The sequence below is a fragment of the Dryas octopetala genome, chromosome 9 (genome assembly GCF_963921425.1).
Source record: "Dryas octopetala chromosome 9, drDryOcto1.1, whole genome shotgun sequence".
Classification (NCBI taxonomy): domain Eukaryota; kingdom Viridiplantae; phylum Streptophyta; class Magnoliopsida; order Rosales; family Rosaceae; genus Dryas; species Dryas octopetala.
The window spans coordinates 15,467,273-15,484,867 of NC_141374.1; the positions used below are offsets into that span (position 1 = coordinate 15,467,273).

Consider the following 17,595-nt stretch of genomic DNA (forward strand, 5'->3'; position numbering starts at 1 on the left):
TTTTTATTATCAAATTTTGATTGTCTTAAAATAAGCGTTATTATAGAATTTTAGTTGAGACTTAATAACTTTGTTAGCATAACAAACTTCAACTTTTGCCTCTCTTTTAGAAAAAAGAAAAAAGAAAAAAAGTAGAGTTTGAATTAATGTATTGGAAATTGATCTAGCATGTAGAAAAACAATTTCAATGTGATCGGAAATTGTCATATAGCATTTCTAATTCATAATTTATTCGGCATATAAGCAAATCTCAAACTGTAATCGGGCCTTATATTAGGCATTCGACCTGTGATCGGTACTTGGTAGGATAGACACTGAGCAGGCCGCCCAAGAAAAACCCAGAACTGTTGCTCAGTGCTGGTTGGACTTGGAGCCAATCTGGAAGGTGTGGAGTAGACTTAGGAAACCATTGACCTCTTAAAATTCAAAAGCTTGAATTTGACTCTCACATGGTACCGAAAGTCGGCTACGGCGATGCCTTATCTAGATGTACCTCTCTGCTTTGAACAACTTTCTCGGTCTTTTATTTCCACATTGAACGAGACCTAAATTTTAACTCATTTCAGACTTGTGATTATGATTTTAATCACTCAAAAAGCTCCAAAAATAAGTTAATTTGAATTTATAAATGACAAGTATATGTATAATAATATTCTATTTCTAGCTAAATGAATAGTCAACGACTACGAGGTACGAACCCACAACTATAATGACTAATGAGTTCTATTGTTTATCAAACAAGGAGACACTTTACACGTAAATTTTTGCGACCAATTCCCATCTCGCCGGCGGTGGCCGGAAACTGTACGGATGAGACCCATTACAGTACCCCTCCTCCTCCTCCTCCTCCTCCTCCTCCTTTCCCTCTCTTCCACTTTTGCCCTCGACTTTCTCTTCAATTCCTTCACGAACATCTCCAATGCCACCGAGCTCACTCTCATCAACGACGCTCGAGTCGACGCCGCCGTCGTCCGCCTCACCAACGATTCCATCCAGTTCTCCGTAGGCCGGGCCTTCCACTCCACCAAACTCACCATGCGACCCCCCACATCGAATAACTCCACCTCAATCGCCTCCTTCTCGACCTCCTTCGTCTTCTCTGTTCTCCCTGAGATCGCTTCCAGTCCCGGCTTCGGCCTTTGTTTCGTACTCTCCAACTCTACCTCTCCCCCCAACGCTCTCGCCAGCCAATACTTCGGCCTCTTCAGCAACGCCACCGTCCCCTTCATCGCTCCGCTGCTCGCCGTCGAGTTCGACACCGGTCAAAACCCAGAGTTCAACGACCCAGATGGAAACCACATCGGAATCGACCTCAACAATATTGAATCGGCCATTACAAGGTCAGCTGGGTACTATAATTCAACTGGGGGTTTTGTTCCGGTTCAGATGCGTACGGGTCAGAACGTTCGGGCTTGGATCGAATTCGACGGTGCCAATTTCGAAATTAATGTCACTGTTGCGCCTGCTAATGTGTCTAAGCCTTCTCTGCCTACGCTTAGTTACAGAGATCCGAAGATAGCGAACTACGTCTCGGCCGAGATGTTTGTTGGGTTTTCAGCTTCCAAAACGCAGTGGATTGAGGCGCAGAGAGTTTTAGCTTGGAGTTTCAGTGACACTGGGGTTGCAAGAGAGATTAACATAACCAATTTGCCTGTTTTTCAGCTACAGTCTTCGTCGTCTTCGTTGTCTGCTGGAGCTATTGCTGGGATCACAATCGGTTGCTTCGTTTTCGTGTTGGTTTTAGCATCTGGGTTTTACTGGCTCTGGCGAAAGAAGAAGTTGGAATCTGAAGAAACGGACGAGATCGAAGATTGGGAGTTGGAGTATTGGCCGCATAGATTCTCCTACGAAGAGCTGAGTGAAGCTACTGGTGGTTTTTCGCAAGATCAGCTTCTGGGTTCTGGTGGGTTTGGGAAGGTTTACAAGGGGACTCTAGCAAACAACACCGAAATCGCAGTCAAATGCGTGAACCACGATTCGAAGCAAGGAATGAGAGAGTTCATGGCGGAGATTTCGAGCATGGGGAGGCTGCAACACAAGAACTTGGTCCAAATGCGAGGATGGTGTAGAAAAGGCAACGAGCTCATGCTTGTGTATGACTACATGCCCAATGGAAGCCTCAACAGGTGGGTTTTCGACAAGTCCGAGAAAGTTATGGATTGGCCGAAACGACGCAGTGTCCTGGCCGACGTGGCGGAAGGCCTGAACTACCTCCACCATGGTTGGGACCAAATGGTGGTGCATAGAGATATAAAGTCTAGCAACATTTTGTTGGACTCCGAAATGAGAGGCAGGCTTGGCGATTTTGGGTTGGCCAAATTGTACGGACATGGGGAAGTGCCTAATACCACACGTGTGGTTGGCACGTTGGGGTACTTGGCGCCGGAGCTGGCGACCGTGGCGGCGCCCACGGCGGCGAGCGATGTGTATAGCTTTGGGGTGGTGTTGTTGGAAGTGGCGTGCGGGCGGAGGCCGATAGAGATGGAGGCGGCGGAGGAGGAGGCGGTGCTGATTGATTGGGTGAGGGAGTTGTATGCGAACGGGAGGGTGGGGGAGGCGGCGGACCTGAGAATAAAGGGGCAGTATGAGGAGGAGGAGATGGAGGCTGCTTTGAAGCTTGGGCTGGCTTGTTGCCATCCTAATCCCCAAAGAAGGCCTAGTATGAAAGAAATTGTCGCGGTTTTGATGGGCGGGACTGCGGTGGAGGTGGCCACGCCTGCCGCGGTGTTGTCGGAGTTGGCGCGCGGTGATAGTAACGTCTTTGATGGTAGCGGCAGCGACGGTGGCGAGGAGGAAGTAGCACCACTCCAACCCCAGCCTCCAGTGTGAATACGCATGTTTTTTTTATTTTTTTTTATGAAGAAATAAAAAATTGTGACTTGTACTAAATTACTAATTGAGTAATTGATATTTGTTTTTTCAAATGGATTAAGTTTTGACGAATATATTTGAGCTCCAGATAGACATGGTCCAACCACTCAAGATGCTTACAAAAATAATTGGATTTGGTTCCTCTTGAAAAAATTCCTCTTTACTTATATGAGAAATTCAAAAAGAAAAAAAAAAATCATTCATAGTGATCATTTTTTTTTTCTTTTATTGATGGGGTTAGCCACTAACCAATATGATATTATGATAATTATTTGATTATTTTGTTGACAACTAAATTTTAATCTTAATTCCATTCTATAAATAAACTATATGCAGTGGAAGAGCAACTAACAAAAGCACACTCCAATAATTGAAGTTCAGAATTATACTACAAAGAGACATTATCATGTACATGCTGAAATTCATTATTTTGGATGCCTAGAAGCAATCATAAGTGACCAATCTGTATACTATTTACCAACATAAGTGACCAATATATAAAGACACACATCTATTTAATATCTAGAGTTGATGAATGCACACTTTTATGGATGCAAATCTAACTATTATCTTAACATTGTTTATTGGGTATTTATAATATGACTATAGTGTGAAATTGAGAGAGTGGAAGCTGAAACTGGCTTTCTGCTTCTTAGCACCCATCTTGAAACCTACACACTTCTGCTGGCATATTGCTGCCACTGATTCTTTCATAGTCTCTGGTCCACAGACCAGGACTCCAACATCAGATCCACCAGTCTCATTTGGAAACTTTGCAAAGATATCTGTTCAGTTCACCACATGTTATAACATATCCTAGTCTTGTATGGGAAACAATAACATTTAAGATTTGGTATTTGGAGAAGATTACTTGGGAAAAGGAATATAAGTACCTTCAAAGTTAGGCCTTTCCCCAAAATGGATTTCATGTTCCCCAAGAGCATCCCTTGCTTCTGTTGAACTTGTTTCGAAGTCTTTGCCTTGTTTTTGGAGGATAGGAGGATTCTGTTTCTTTAGCCTTCTCCATCTTATAATAAGTGCTACAAAGATGCTGCAAATTACCGATGTGACGAAAGAAGATATAATAAGCAGATCTGCAACCCAAGATGGAGTCTTTTCTTTGGTGGCCATTTTCTGGGAGGGAACAAAAATGTGGTTGAAAATAATGAGAAAGATGAGAAATAGGATAGAGGAAATTCCAGCTATGGCAGCCATCCAAATAGAACTTTCCAGTCCATTTATTGCATATTTCGAACAGTTTATACCAAAGTGTACTGTTTGCACTTGAGAAAGCTCGTTTAGTAGTTCTCTTACTGTTGCACCAGATTGCTCTTCTTGGGTCACAAATATTTTTACTTTCAGATGGCATTTTTGAGTTGGCTGGTTGAAGATTAGAGGTGATATTGAGTTCAATAGACATATGTCTTGGGACTTCTTCACAGCAAATATAAGTTGCATTCTTGGCATGAATCTGTTTCTGCCACTATTTTGGGATGAAGAAAGTTCTTGTAAGATGCTCAGAAATGGGGTTATCCCAATTCCTCCAGCAACAAGAAGTAGACTGTCATATCTGCACAAGATTTCAAATTCAGGTTGACCAAATTTTGAGAATGTAAAGCCTAACTGAGCTGTTTAACAATGTATGCTATGGCACACCTTAGGAAGTCCATGGAGACGGGTCCATAAGGGCCCTCAACTGCAATAGGTATGCACTTCATCTGATCAGTATCTGACTTTTGATCAGTTTGAATCATATGGCAGAGAGAACTTGTCCATGATCCTTCAGATTTGATTATCAAAGACATTGTGTTTTCATCAACACTAGAGCTGGAAGTAATGCTGAATGAGTGCCACTGATATTTGGAAATACTTGGTATCTTCACAAAGATAACACTTGTTGGGGTATACTTGAGTCCTGCAATTAGTGGCATGTGATGTTTCATAGAGGACTTCCCAATTCTTTCTTATGTAAGATATGTTCAGATGATAGGGACTAAAAAAATAATTACCCGGATCTTTTGGCAGAATAAGCTCTATAGCTTTGCAGGGGAAGATTCGTGCAGAAAGAATGCAAGTTTCGGGTCTAGATTGTATGATCCTAAGTAGCTTGTCAAGGCCAAACAGAAAAATTCCGGGGAAAACCATATAGAAGTGCCGGTCTCCAGCATGAAACAAGAAGAATACTAGGAAAACCATGTACAGGTGGTGTGTGTAATAAAATATCTCAAACTTTTTCCTCCTCATTTGAGGAAGTGCTGTGATCCAAATTACTAACCCTGTAACTAGACAGATCTCCCCAGCAAGGTATATCCGCCCGGTGTTCTGCCATTGCCACATCTGTGGTTGAATGAATGACACCAAAATGTCAGTCAACTCAAAAATCCAATACCAAAACAAATTAAAAATTTACTTTGAGTAAAAAACCAAATGATTGAAATGGTCTGAACTCTGGACATTTCTACATGCAAGGCACAAGAAGAGTGAGAGAGAGAGAGAGAGAGAGAGAGAGAGAGAGAGAGAGGACTAGGATTTACCTCCTCCTGAATATGGTGGCTGACCCCCCAAATGAACAAGGTGCTTGCACCATGGAAAGTGGCAAAAAATATCATTGCAGTCCCAAGCCAGATATGGTATCTGACTGAAGCTTCAAATTGGATGCCAAGCAACCGAAATAAGGTCAGCCCTCTTAATATAGGGAGAAGAAGCAAAGCCAGGCAGACTTCTGCTAACAAACCAAACCGAGTGGCCACCCTTAGGTACTTGAGTTGCCATCTGATCAGATACAGTTAAAGCATCAATTATATGATGAAAATCCTATTTTCTCAAGTGTTCAAAATAGACAGTTTTCGATTCACTCACAGACTCAGAATTAGTGATTTAGAAGCCTTCAACTTCTTGAAATCGTTTGAGATGCGGGCATAAAAATTCCAAGCTAAGAAGAGGATGAAGAGGAACACTGCTACAATTTCTATACTTGATATAATACCCAGAAGACTGTTCACTACCAATGGATTTGAGAAACCAGCAACCAATCTCCTCCCTTTTCTGTTAATCCAAATTAAGCACACAAGTTAAACTTAAATTGGCATCTGAGTGATGATAATAATCTAATGGCATAACAATATGCACTACCTCCTATTTGGCTCCCTGGGCTTCAAATTCAAGTACAGAGATCCAACAATAGCCAAAGCAATAGGAGGGAATGTATACACAGCAAAATTAAGACCTGCAAAACACCCATCAAAGGGTTTGTACCATTATTATATTTGTGATTGTTTATCTTTCCCCAATTGGGTAAAGAGAGCTCAAATAACAAATCTTTCATGCAATCAAGTGAGCTTTAGATACCCAGATATATGAAAATGGAGGTTTTTAGCAGAAAGCAAAACCAATACAAATTAAATTTCTCAGTTATGTGTGTACCATAATATCCAAACACAGTAGTCCTTGCTCTGTCTTCAGCTCCATGCCACTTCTTTGTCCATAGCTGCGTTGGCTTTAGAAGCCAAACAGAAACCCAAGCAGCGCATATTAAAGCCATGAGCACTTTAAGAAGAGCCAGAAGAGTGGTTTTTGCCATGTCAGTTCCGAGTGTTTTTGCCAGGCAGTACTAGTTTTTGAATTCACCCAGTACTAAAAGGACTTCTATATAAAGAGATAAAAAAGAAAGCTTGACTCCACTTGGAGCTTTAAGAGAAGCCCACCACCTTGGAGTGCCTGTTGTCAAATAAACCATCTTGTAACGTACAGGTGGAGAGGTAAATAGTAAAGGTGCAGCCCACCATGCATGAAATAAATGGAAATAATAAGTGGGGGTTGGAGATTTCAAACCCTGAACTAGAGTTTTGATACCATGTCAGACAATTCTTAGACTTAAAAACTTAACACATGCCACTTACATAGAGGAACTTATAGTTGGCAATCCATATAGGACCTGTTTACATTATGAGCTGCAAGATATGAATGAGACATGCATTATAATTAAATCTCCAATTATATGATTTATGCTTCCTCCCTTGAACAGTGCAAGAAGTTGACACAATTGGCTTTTGATAGGATCAATGCTATATGAATTAATGATGAGGCATATTATATGTCATGCATATGATATAAAAGGGCCATATTCTGTTGTTAATTAACTGAAAGCTAGCTTTTGGTTCTGTTATAACCATCTTTCTGTGAAAGGGTACCCTTTATTATATTGTGGATTGTTGGTCCAAGAATTGTTTGTTTTCCTTCTTATCTTATATTCTCTTTGTCTTACTCTTGGAAAATGAGATTTAGTACATTTTGCTGAGGCCATTTTCTGCATTTGAGTGTAAAACATGCCAACTGGCTATCCGACTAGTAAATGGTAATGTGAAAAGTCAATTGAATTCTATCTCCCAAAGGCGATTCTACCCTCATTCTCTGTGGTCATTGTCTGATAATCCTCCCACTACAAAATATGGTAATTTGCATATAATATACTAATTAAGCATTTGAATCTGTTTATGCACATGTACAAACATGTAACTATCATTAGTGCAAGCTTAGCAAAGAAAGCACAAAATGAAATCATGGTGTTTGTCTCAAAGAAAATGATGACATAGCACAGCATGCCTGTGCTGTACTATATATATGTTCATATCACTTATAATGGGAACCAATCTTTTATATTCACATATCATGCCAGTTGGCAGAGCCTGGGGCCTGGGCAGTATTATGGGCTTTGAAAAAATATAGGTTGACAAGAAGCAGAACTAGGTCTGTGGGCTCCAGGCCCAAATTCATTTATGTTTTCTTTTGTAAAGGCTTTTTGCCCTCTCTTTGTTTTAAAGTTACAGGGCCACCAAGATACTAGCCTTGGCCCAGGAAAAAGCACATGTTATTTATTTACTTATTTTTAAAACCCCCAATTTTCAAATTAAAAATTAGCAATAAACTAAAAGATTGGTAGATAGGAAACCCCAATGTAAACTCATTTCAATTATTCATAGCAGTACAAAACAAAGTCCATTTGTTGCACCAGTTGGTCCTGGTGCGTACCTAAATTCACAAATAATAATATTTTCTATGGTAATTAAATAGTCTCTAAATTCCAAATTCTGATTCATCGAGGACTTAATATACCTAAACTAATGTTCATCCGAGGACTTAATATACCTAAACTAATGTGCCAACGCCTTTCTGGCAACCTATGACTAGGAAAGGTGTAAACCATTACAATACTATTTAATGTGGTACAAATAATTTTATCTTATTCAAAGTTTTATTGGTTTCATTGTTCGGTGTATGTTTGGAACCAATTGGTCCAATTGGACAGTTGCACAACTGTTCTTAGCATTCAACTGATTTTAATATTTCTTTGTACACACATATAGGTTTCTAGTGTAGAACAATATTATATTTTATATATATATCACATGAAGTTTGAAAGGGTGCATATACACCAAATCTGCTTGTATGCACACCATTTAGATGATAAAAAGTCTCTGTGTAACGACAAAGAGTTGGGAAAACATAGGCATTGAATTCTCTGCATGCAAGTACCTACCACTTTGGCACTTTGAATGGAATGGAATAGAATATAATGCCAGCTACTCTGCTTTGCCTTGTTGTTCTAGCAAAGATTACACTGTACAAGTGCTTATGCCTAACTCTCTGTAATCTGTATAGGGTCATCATTCATCAGCTAGTACGCTTTCTTTTTAAACATGATCCACACACATATTGCAGCCTTCCCATAATGCAAGGTCAATCCCAAAGGGCCTAGGACCAGAACCTGTGGAGGAGATAAAATCAAAAAGTTGGTTTCTTTGACACCTAAAGTCACCTAAATTGCAAAAGGGGAAGGTGGTAGCTACATGACATATCCAAAGAGCCTGCAAAGCTTGACAAAAAAGAGAATCTCTCCCCTTTTCTTTTCTCTCTTTTTTTTAGTGGCTTTGAGGCCAACGACTCTTTCACTATAAAAATGCCAAGAGACTAACATCCAATCTTGTTATTTTCGCTCCCTATCAACATCATCTCTTTCTTCTCACTCTAGTACTTCTTGATTATTCTTGACGCGTCTATGGAAGACGATGACTATGTCCCGGTGGTAGCCATGGATTTTTTTAAGGACTATAGTGCACCAAGGATGCCATCGCCTGAGATTGTGGAGATAGGAGAGGATTGGAGGAGGAGTACTAGTATCACTGCAGGCAGCACTAGCAGAGATGAAGTTGTAGTCAATGATGTTTATGTTGCTGTTGGTAAAGATGACACAGATGTCCTCAAATGGGCGCTTGATAATGCTGTTTCCCCTGGTTCTCGGGTTTTTCTTGTCCATGTTTTCCCTCCTATCACCCACATCCCTACACCTGGTAACACCAATGTCTAACCTGTTGTTGTTTATTGGTAGTCTGCTATGTTTGTGCAGGTATTATACTCATAGATTTTGATCAAACACATCATGCATATATACATCAAATTGTTCTTCTACCAAGTTTTTGCTTCTGGATGGTTGTATTTAGGCAAGCTTTGTCAGATGTGAAGCTTGTTGAGTCAGTGTTTGCTTTATCATTGCTGATCTGTTATAAGAATGAATTGGATATCTCAAAGAGATTGGGTGGGGGGAGAATATTTTAATATCTTCAATTTTGTCACTGTTATTGGTTCTAACTCGAGAAGCTTTTTCAAATCCTGTCGAAAAATGTGTTGATATGTAGTTGGAAAATTGTCAAAGAGCCAACTAAGTGAAGATCAAGTGAGATTTTATATAAATGAAGAGAATAACAAGAGGAGGAACCTCTTGCAGAAATATGTCTCCTTGTGCAATGATGCTAAGGTGTGGATTTTGTTCTTTCCCCTATATATATATATATATATATATATATATATATATACACACACACACATAGTCACCAAGCAAGAGTCCATATATATGATGATGATGATGATGATGATGATGAAGACTTCTGGTCTCAACCTGAGTACTGCAGGTAACAGTGGACACAATGCTCCTGGAGAGCAATGGGACAGCAAAAGCAATTCTTGAACTTGTTCCTGTTCTTAGAATTACCCATCTTGTTGTAGGAACCAAAAGACCACCTCAATCAAGGTATGCTGCCTGGTTTTTCTTTTCCAACTTGGTTTTTGGAGATACAATAAAACTATTTGTACCACATTACTCATTACATTGTTGATCACATCCCTAACCGAGATGGGACTTATGTGAAACTGAAAGTAGGATCTCAAAAATCTGTAAGAGATATGATCAGCAATGTGTTTGATGAATGTGTTACATCCAAAGTTAGTGAAATTTGGGATTTGACAGGTTAAAGTTTTTGTTACTCATCAGGAAAATGAGGAAAAAGTTGTCCATAGGAGAGTTTGTTAGGAAGAACGCACCAGAGTTTTGTGAGGTTAGCATTGTTCATGAAGGCAATAAGGTAGTGGAGGGTGAACAAGTAAATAGTCCCAAGATGCCAGAAAACACTCGCCATTCTCGAAGAAGCTTCTTCAACTGGTCATGCTTTCCAGGCAAGTTTCTTTCAGACAGATTAACATCTACTTATACATTACAGTAACATTTTGCATAAGAATATTCGTACATCAACTACATTTATCAAATTTTGTTCACTACATGATGTGATAGTATTTCATTTATTCAAATTTAAGTTCACTTTGAACCTCACTTATTTCTAAAAAGTATGAAACTTACATATACCTATAAACACGTGATTTGGTGAACAAATTTTAATGCGCCTAGCCTTATCAATGTTTCCAAATGAGTCCCCTTCTCTCACTTGATCTCTACTTTTTCTGATAAACAGTGCGCGGAAAGGCCAATATTTCTTAAGTAGCAACATCGAAAGCGATGACAGTGGTTATATGAAACAAACTCAGCGATGGATTATGGAAATGGAAAGTCCATACACTGATGAAATTTATGGAAGAGATGCGATCACAGAAGCTAGCAATCTGGCAACTGAGGATGCACTACTCCTGCAGTCATGTTGGTTAATAATGACCTCATATTTTGATTGTTATACAAGAAATTGAGGTTACAATGAAGAGATGGAAGGAAAGCAAAGGAAAATGTCAAGTTTATGAAACAATCCCAAGTCCTAACCTCTCAATGGACATAGGACTTTGCTAAATAAATGAAACCAGACAGAAATTGTTGAAGTAATAAAAAATTCAAACCATATTTCCGATCCTCAAGTTATTCTCTATTTTTATTGATATTTAGGATCAAAAGTCATTTTAAATAATTGTTTTGAGTAAACTTTTCATGTAATGGGTATATATACTTATTGTCTTTTATCTCTTGCATCATGTGACCTAAGATGTGATGAGAGATGGACACCCGAATGTACAAGTTTTTCTCAATTCTCTAACATAAGCATGGTTCCAAACCCTAAACCTACATAATATTGACCATGAACAATCTTATGCAAAAACAAAATGGTATATTGATAATTGGCATGGTAAGAAATAAGTTAAGTAGAAGTTTTATCAATTGTTCAAAACCCCAAATATTAATAAGTTTAAGGATTCTACTTGGGTCACCCCCTGGGGGTATCCCAAGGTCACCCCTTCTTCCAAAATCGTAATTTTGATAATACCGGTATATGATTGAAATCGTTCACTTTTAAAATAATTTATCATAGATCATCTCTGCAAAAAAATCAACTCAATCAGAAATCGTTTGATTATCTAATTGTTGTTAATTAAATATAAAAAATCAATGATTTGGTCAAAAAATTACTCTTTAATTGAAAATCATTAATTTTTTCTACTTAATTGACAAAAGTTATATAACTAAACGATTTCCGATTGATTTAATTTTTTACAGAGATAATTTTTAATTAATTATCTAAAAAGTGAACGGTTTCGATCATATACCAATATTATCGAAATCAAAATTAGAAAATAGGGTCACCTTGAAATATCACCGAGAGTGACCCAAATATTGTCTTGAGTTTAATTCTAATAGATGAACCCGGGAATTCCTACTAACCGTGCGAGGCATATCAACGGTTTCTAGAGCGCCACGTGTGATGCGCGCACATAAAAAGGCGGTTGGAAATAGTATAAAAAATTTCACAAACAAGACAACGATAAATAGCTACTCAGAGCGTCAGAAGAAACTTAAAATTCAATATTAAATCCTATTTCGATTTCGATATTTGGATTTTCACCGAGCGTTATTTCGATATTAAAATCTCCGGCGACCAAAGCCAGAGGAAACTTCAAATTCAAATCAAATCCTAACCCGACCCCTTTTTTCTTTTTCTGCTTTTCTTTTATTTTATTTCTGGTTTTGTTTTATCAAACCCTAACAGATCACAAACCCTAGTACTGTAGCAGACTTTCTCCGATTCTTTTATTGATGTACGCCTACGACAACAGATACTCAGACGTCAACTCCTACCGTGAGCGTCGAAGGTACCCAAACTTAAATTCCATTCTGATTCAGATCCAAGCTTCGTGTTTTATGTGAAAATTTGATTCAATTATTTGAATTTTTGATTGTTGTTTGTTGGTTATGTAATTGTGTGTGTGTGCAGTGACCTAATGGGTCCAGCGCCTGCGGTGGCGCCGCCAACAGGCCCAACCTATGGCCGTGGCGGCGGGGGAGCACCGTATGGAGGCCCACCGCCTCCGGTTGCCCCGTATTCCGGAAGAGTGGCTGGGCCGGTACATGGTCCAGGAGACTTTAATGGGTACCCGCCGTTCCAGCCCCCGGCGGGACGGTTCAATATCGGCCGAGGTGGTGGTAATGGGAGTTTTGGTGGGAGAGGCCGTGCTGGCGGTAGAGTTGGTGGTGGTAGTAGGGGTTTTGATGGAGGCCGTGGTGGTGGCGGTAGGAGTTCCGGTTTTAGTCGTGGTGGAAGTGCAGGTTTTGGCGGTGGAAGAGGAGGAGGTAGACATGGCGGGTCATCAAGAGGAGACTTGGATAACATTGTTCTTCCTAAGCAAAATTTTGGGAACTTGGTACCTTTTGAGAAGAATTTCTACATTGAGAGCCCTTCAGTGAGGGCAATGTCAGAGCATGATGTTAGGGAGTATCGAGCAAGGCGAGAGATTACTGTTGAAGGGAGTGATATCCCAAAGCCGATTCGGATGTTTGAGGATGCTAATTTCCCTGGTATGTCTTTGCTGATAAATGCCATAGGGTCTTTGTTGTTGCTAATGTACAAATTTTCTGTTTATCTTAGTAGCTTATTGATGTAACTTTATATGTTAGATTACTGCCTTGAGGTGATTGCGAAATTGGGTTTTGTTGAACCAACACCAATTCAGGCTCAAGGATGGCCAATGGCACTAAAGGGTAGAGATTTAGTTGGCATTGCTGAGACTGGTTCTGGTAAGACTTTGTCATATCTGCTGCCAGCTTTGGTACATATAAGTGCGCAGCCTCGGTTAGGTCAGTATTGGTTACCGTTTCTGTTTAGGTTGTCCCTCTGTTTCCCAGAAATCTATTCTGAGTTTGGTTATTCTTTTGTTATAAACACTCAGCATATGGTGAAGGTCCTATTGTGTTAGTATTAGCGCCTACTCGAGAATTGGCAGTTCAAATTCAAGAAGAAGCTTCAAAATTTGGTTCACATACCAATATTAGGAGTACTTGCATTTATGGAGGTGCTCCAAAAGGACCCCAAATACGCGATCTTAAAAGAGGTACTTTTTTAACGTATTATATCCTTTTGGCAGTTCATAAATTGGGGCCTACATATAGTAAAGGCCTAACTTCTTTCACGTGGCAGGTGTTGAGATTGTCATAGCTACACCTGGTCGTCTGATAGATATGTTGGAAGCTCAGCACACAAATTTGCGAAGAGTGACTTATCTAGTTTTGGATGAGGCTGATAGGATGTTGGACATGGGATTTGAGCCTCAGATAAGGAAGATTGTATCCCAAGTATGCCACTTTTCCATCATATCTTCTACTTGGCTGATAATCAGCAAAAAATAATCCTAATAGTTCAATACAGCACATAACAGCTTTTAAAAATTTTTTATCACCATTAATGGTCAGAGATGGCCATCCATCCATCCTCAATTGCTTAGTAACTTGGTAACATGACTTTTGTTACATGAGGGACCTTTCAGTGCAAACAAGTTTCTTTTTTAATATATAAATACAAATTTGGCCATTAATGTTGATGTATGTAGTCCTGTTAGCAAGAAGAGCTTAGGAACTGCATTTTGATTAAGTTCAATTTTCTTACAGACCCGACCGGATCGGCAGACATTGTATTGGAGTGCCACATGGCCAAGGGAGGTTGAAACCCTAGCAAGGCAGTTTTTACGTAACCCGTATAAGGTTTGTTTTGTAGATTTTCCTCCTATCAATAAGATATGTCAGCTTGCTTGTGCAGGTATGTGTATATGTGAATGAGGTATAATGATTTGTCCTATGAATTGTTTTATTTTTCAGGTTATCATTGGATCAGCAAGTCTTAAAGCAAACCAATCTATAAACCAAATTGTTGAAGTTGTGACAGAGGTTGAGAAATATAATAGGTCTGTCTCTTGAGGTTGACATCGGGCAACAAATTGATGATGTTTTTGGTTTCTCACTTAATGCTTCAAATTGTTTTGATGGCAGGCTGATCAAACTGCTCAAAGAAGCAATTGTTGGGAGCCGAATTCTGATATTTGTGGAGACGAAAAAGGGATGTGACCATGTTACTAAGCAATTGAGGATGGATGGATGGCCAGCTCTGTCCATTCATGGTGATAAAAACCAGGCCGAGAGGGACTGGGTCTTGGCTGAGTTTAAAAGTGGCAGGAGTCCTATAATGACTGCCACTGATGTGGCTGCGCGGGGTCTTGGTAGGATCACTGTGTGCTAGACTACTAGGAGTCTTAGGTGTCTAATAAATTTAGATCTTGAATTTTAGAGATGGCGAGTCGGCCGGCTGCTGTCCAGTTCCTGAGAATATAATTTGTGGTTTGGGTGCGAAGGCGGGTGCCATCATGCTTTCTACTTCACCAAGGGGCTTAAAGTTGGATTGAGGGGCAATATTGGTTTCTCCTATTTGCACAATGTCCCCTATGATAACTCTTTGGGTACTACCTTTTTTTGAAAGCTCATGTTACATGGACACCAGGAGCAAGGTTTCACTGGTATGGCTGGGGTACTTCCTAACATTGTTTGGGTGGTCTGCCATTATCTTATGCAAGCCAGTATATTCCATCTGGCTATCTCTATAAGGATAGTTCTCAATTATGTGTACTAGATGTGCCTGAAACTGAAATTGCACGGCTCCTTCTTTCAAGTGTCTAAGTAACATAGATGAAGTTATCGTTGCCCATCCACGATTATGGAGCTGGTTATCCTCACAGCCCGGTTGACTCACACATGCTTAATCATTTGATTGGATATGGGAAGTGGAGGTGGTGAATCTGCTCCTTATCCCTGCTAGGTTAAGGTGGGCACATTTACATGATGAATGTGTGTTGTCTTCAATTTGATCTTCAGATCTTTAGGGGTGCAGGGATAAGGTTGTTTGCAGTTTTCTCCAGGTTTTGTCCCTGTGTATTTTATTTGTCTAACTTTTGCTTTTGTTGGTTGTAGATGTGAAGGACATAAAATGTGTGATCAATTACGATTTTCCATCAAGCCTTGAGGATTATGTCCACAGGATTGGACGAACTGGGCGTGCAGGGGCGACAGGAAATGCTCTAACTTTTTTTACACATGGAAATGCAAAATACGCTAGGGAGTTGATTAAGATCCTGCAAGAAGCAGGGCAGGTTGTGAGTCCCGCATTGGCTGCAATGGCCCGGTCATCTGGTTTTGGAGGTAAGCTCAGTTTCTCTTTTGGATACAGTGGCATATTTTTTGGGATGGGTGTATAATTTGGCTTTTGGTTTTCAAGCAGGCTCTGGGGGGAACTTCCGCTCTAGAGGACGAGGAGGCGGCTTTGGAAACCGGATTTCTGGTTCAAATACTGTTCCTATTGGTTACAAGAGACCTTGGTAGTTTGTCAAATGTGGCAGCTGTGCTGACTATGTACCTTAAGTTTGAAACAAGAAAGAAAGTGTATTGGAAATATGCTATGTTCTATGTTTAGAATCACCTAAGAATATGATTGATTAAGATTTGATTGGAAATTTGCTGCATTCCTTATTTGAGCAAAACTTTGTCCGCTATGCACTAGGGAAGAAGTACAATTATTTGTATCATCCTATTAGAAATTTAGAAATGAAATTATATATAAAACACAGATGGGTTTCGATGGTCATTTGAGATTCAATGCATCATTAATGAATTTAATGAAGTTGGTCTTCTGGCCAATGGGCCTCTACGGGCCCAAAACATAGCTTCTCGGTTTTTGTGGTCTCACAAGATGTCAGATCCAATAGACTGCCCAACCCTTAAACTGTAAATCCGGACCCATTACGGCTCCCTGATTAATTAATTTCATATGGACCTGTTACTTGATTGATTATTACTCTATGGTATGGAAAATGTTATACATTTTGAATATGGTACGCATTGCTGTGTGGGTTCTTGATTGAATTATTGAAACTAGAATAATGGGACATGAGTCCTTGGAGAAGTCTAGTTCTAATCTGGTGTTACGTGCACGATGTGGGTTCCAGTTTTCAATTGCAACACAAAAGTTGGCATGCTTGACTGATGTGTGGTTAGGATCAAACTATAAGTCAGTACCTGCATATTATTCGTATTTTCCAGGATCGAGTAGGTGGTCTGGTCTGGTTTCACTTTTCAACTTTGTGGAATGGTGTTAAATGAAAGACAACGACAACAGTAGTAGATCACTTTTGTTTGATTGATACATACAAATTACAACACGTACACCTCTGGACTCTGGTGGACCAATGTATATGTCTCCATCCAAGCATGGTGGAGCTTTTTTTCTGAGGAAGATGGAGATGGGTGGGCTTTCTTTTTTTTCTTTACAAGGACTTCAATTTTGTATGTAATCAAGTTGTTCCTGTGAAATTCAAATCTTGCTTTACTCTTCTTTTGGGCCAGTTCTTAATAAATTTAATTACTTCATTTTTCAGTTAGTTAATTAAATTTGATAATCTTCTCTAAACCCCATGATAACCACAACTTGCTTTTGAAAAGATACCTATATATCAGACCAACTTACGAGAAATCTGAATCCACTATAATATATGAAGCAAATTACGTACATTGAAATTCTTAAGTACAAACTTGAGTATATGATATATGAATTCAACTCACTTTAGCTTCAGGTTCACCCAAATATATATGGTTTTAAATTGTAATGGATTTTGTTTTTAGAGAAAAAGAAAAAAGTAAAAATTAAGCATGGATTAATATTGTTGGTTGCTGCGTAGTACGTCATCAACTTTTCCTTTGGCTGAGGACTGGTGTCTCCCTAGTGAGTGAGTAGTGCATATATGATGTATGCATGTGGCTTTGACCTTGCTGCTTAATTCTAGTGCCTACTCATCCATATTATAAAGGAAAGATGCTAACATACGCATGGTACATGCATAACATGCAAACGCTTTGATGTAGACAAGTTCATTAATTATTTCCATTTTAAAGTATAGATTATTGTAAAGTTCCTGCATTTCTGTACATTATATATTTTATCATATTCGCATTCGCACCATGTCTGATTTCATTTAAAAAGGAGGCGATTCATAATTTATAAGAAAATTTTCATTGTGCATATACCACATGTTATATAGATATATTTTTAATCCTTAAATATTAATTAATGAATATAAATTCTTAAA

At 39.3% G+C, this 17,595-nt stretch overlaps 4 protein-coding genes across 4 annotated transcripts; 3 read left to right on the top strand and 1 right to left on the bottom strand.

Moving 5' to 3' along the window:
• The first annotated feature begins 658 nt into the window (after positions 1 to 658).
• Positions 659 to 2,886, top strand: LOC147274718 (Concanavalin A-like lectin protein kinase family protein). The gene has a single exon (XM_086257125.1). It carries the CDS (start codon positions 811 to 813, stop codon positions 2,827 to 2,829), a length of 2,019 nt encoding a protein of 672 aa, XP_086113251.1. The 5' UTR covers positions 659 to 810; the 3' UTR covers positions 2,830 to 2,886.
• A 333-nt stretch (positions 2,887 to 3,219) lies between these two features.
• FRO8 (ferric reduction oxidase 8) lies at positions 3,220 to 6,660 on the bottom strand. Its single transcript, XM_086257316.1, has 8 exons — positions 6,295 to 6,660; positions 6,004 to 6,097; positions 5,731 to 5,916; positions 5,406 to 5,643; positions 4,881 to 5,208; positions 4,528 to 4,786; positions 3,765 to 4,441; positions 3,220 to 3,656 (listed from the first exon to the last, which is right to left on the bottom strand). Exons 1-8 carry the CDS (start codon positions 6,449 to 6,451, stop codon positions 3,475 to 3,477), a joined length of 2,121 nt encoding a protein of 706 aa, XP_086113442.1. The 5' UTR covers positions 6,452 to 6,660; the 3' UTR covers positions 3,220 to 3,474.
• Positions 6,661 to 8,712: 2,052 nt separating this feature from the next.
• LOC147274720 (U-box domain-containing protein 52-like) lies at positions 8,713 to 11,163 on the top strand. The gene is made up of 5 exons (XM_086227636.1): positions 8,713 to 9,218; positions 9,564 to 9,682; positions 9,837 to 9,955; positions 10,196 to 10,377; positions 10,671 to 11,163. Exons 1-5 carry the CDS (start codon positions 8,927 to 8,929, stop codon positions 10,694 to 10,696), a joined length of 738 nt encoding a protein of 245 aa, XP_086083762.1. The 5' UTR covers positions 8,713 to 8,926; the 3' UTR covers positions 10,697 to 11,163.
• A 790-nt stretch (positions 11,164 to 11,953) lies between these two features.
• Positions 11,954 to 16,097, top strand: LOC147274721 (P-loop containing nucleoside triphosphate hydrolases superfamily protein). The gene is made up of 10 exons (XM_086256814.1): positions 11,954 to 12,288; positions 12,411 to 12,991; positions 13,091 to 13,270; positions 13,363 to 13,524; positions 13,611 to 13,765; positions 14,078 to 14,170; positions 14,285 to 14,370; positions 14,456 to 14,682; positions 15,428 to 15,655; positions 15,735 to 16,097. Exons 1-10 carry the CDS (start codon positions 12,233 to 12,235, stop codon positions 15,833 to 15,835), a joined length of 1,869 nt encoding a protein of 622 aa, XP_086112940.1. The 5' UTR covers positions 11,954 to 12,232; the 3' UTR covers positions 15,836 to 16,097.
• Positions 16,098 to 17,595: the final 1,498 nt, after the last annotated feature.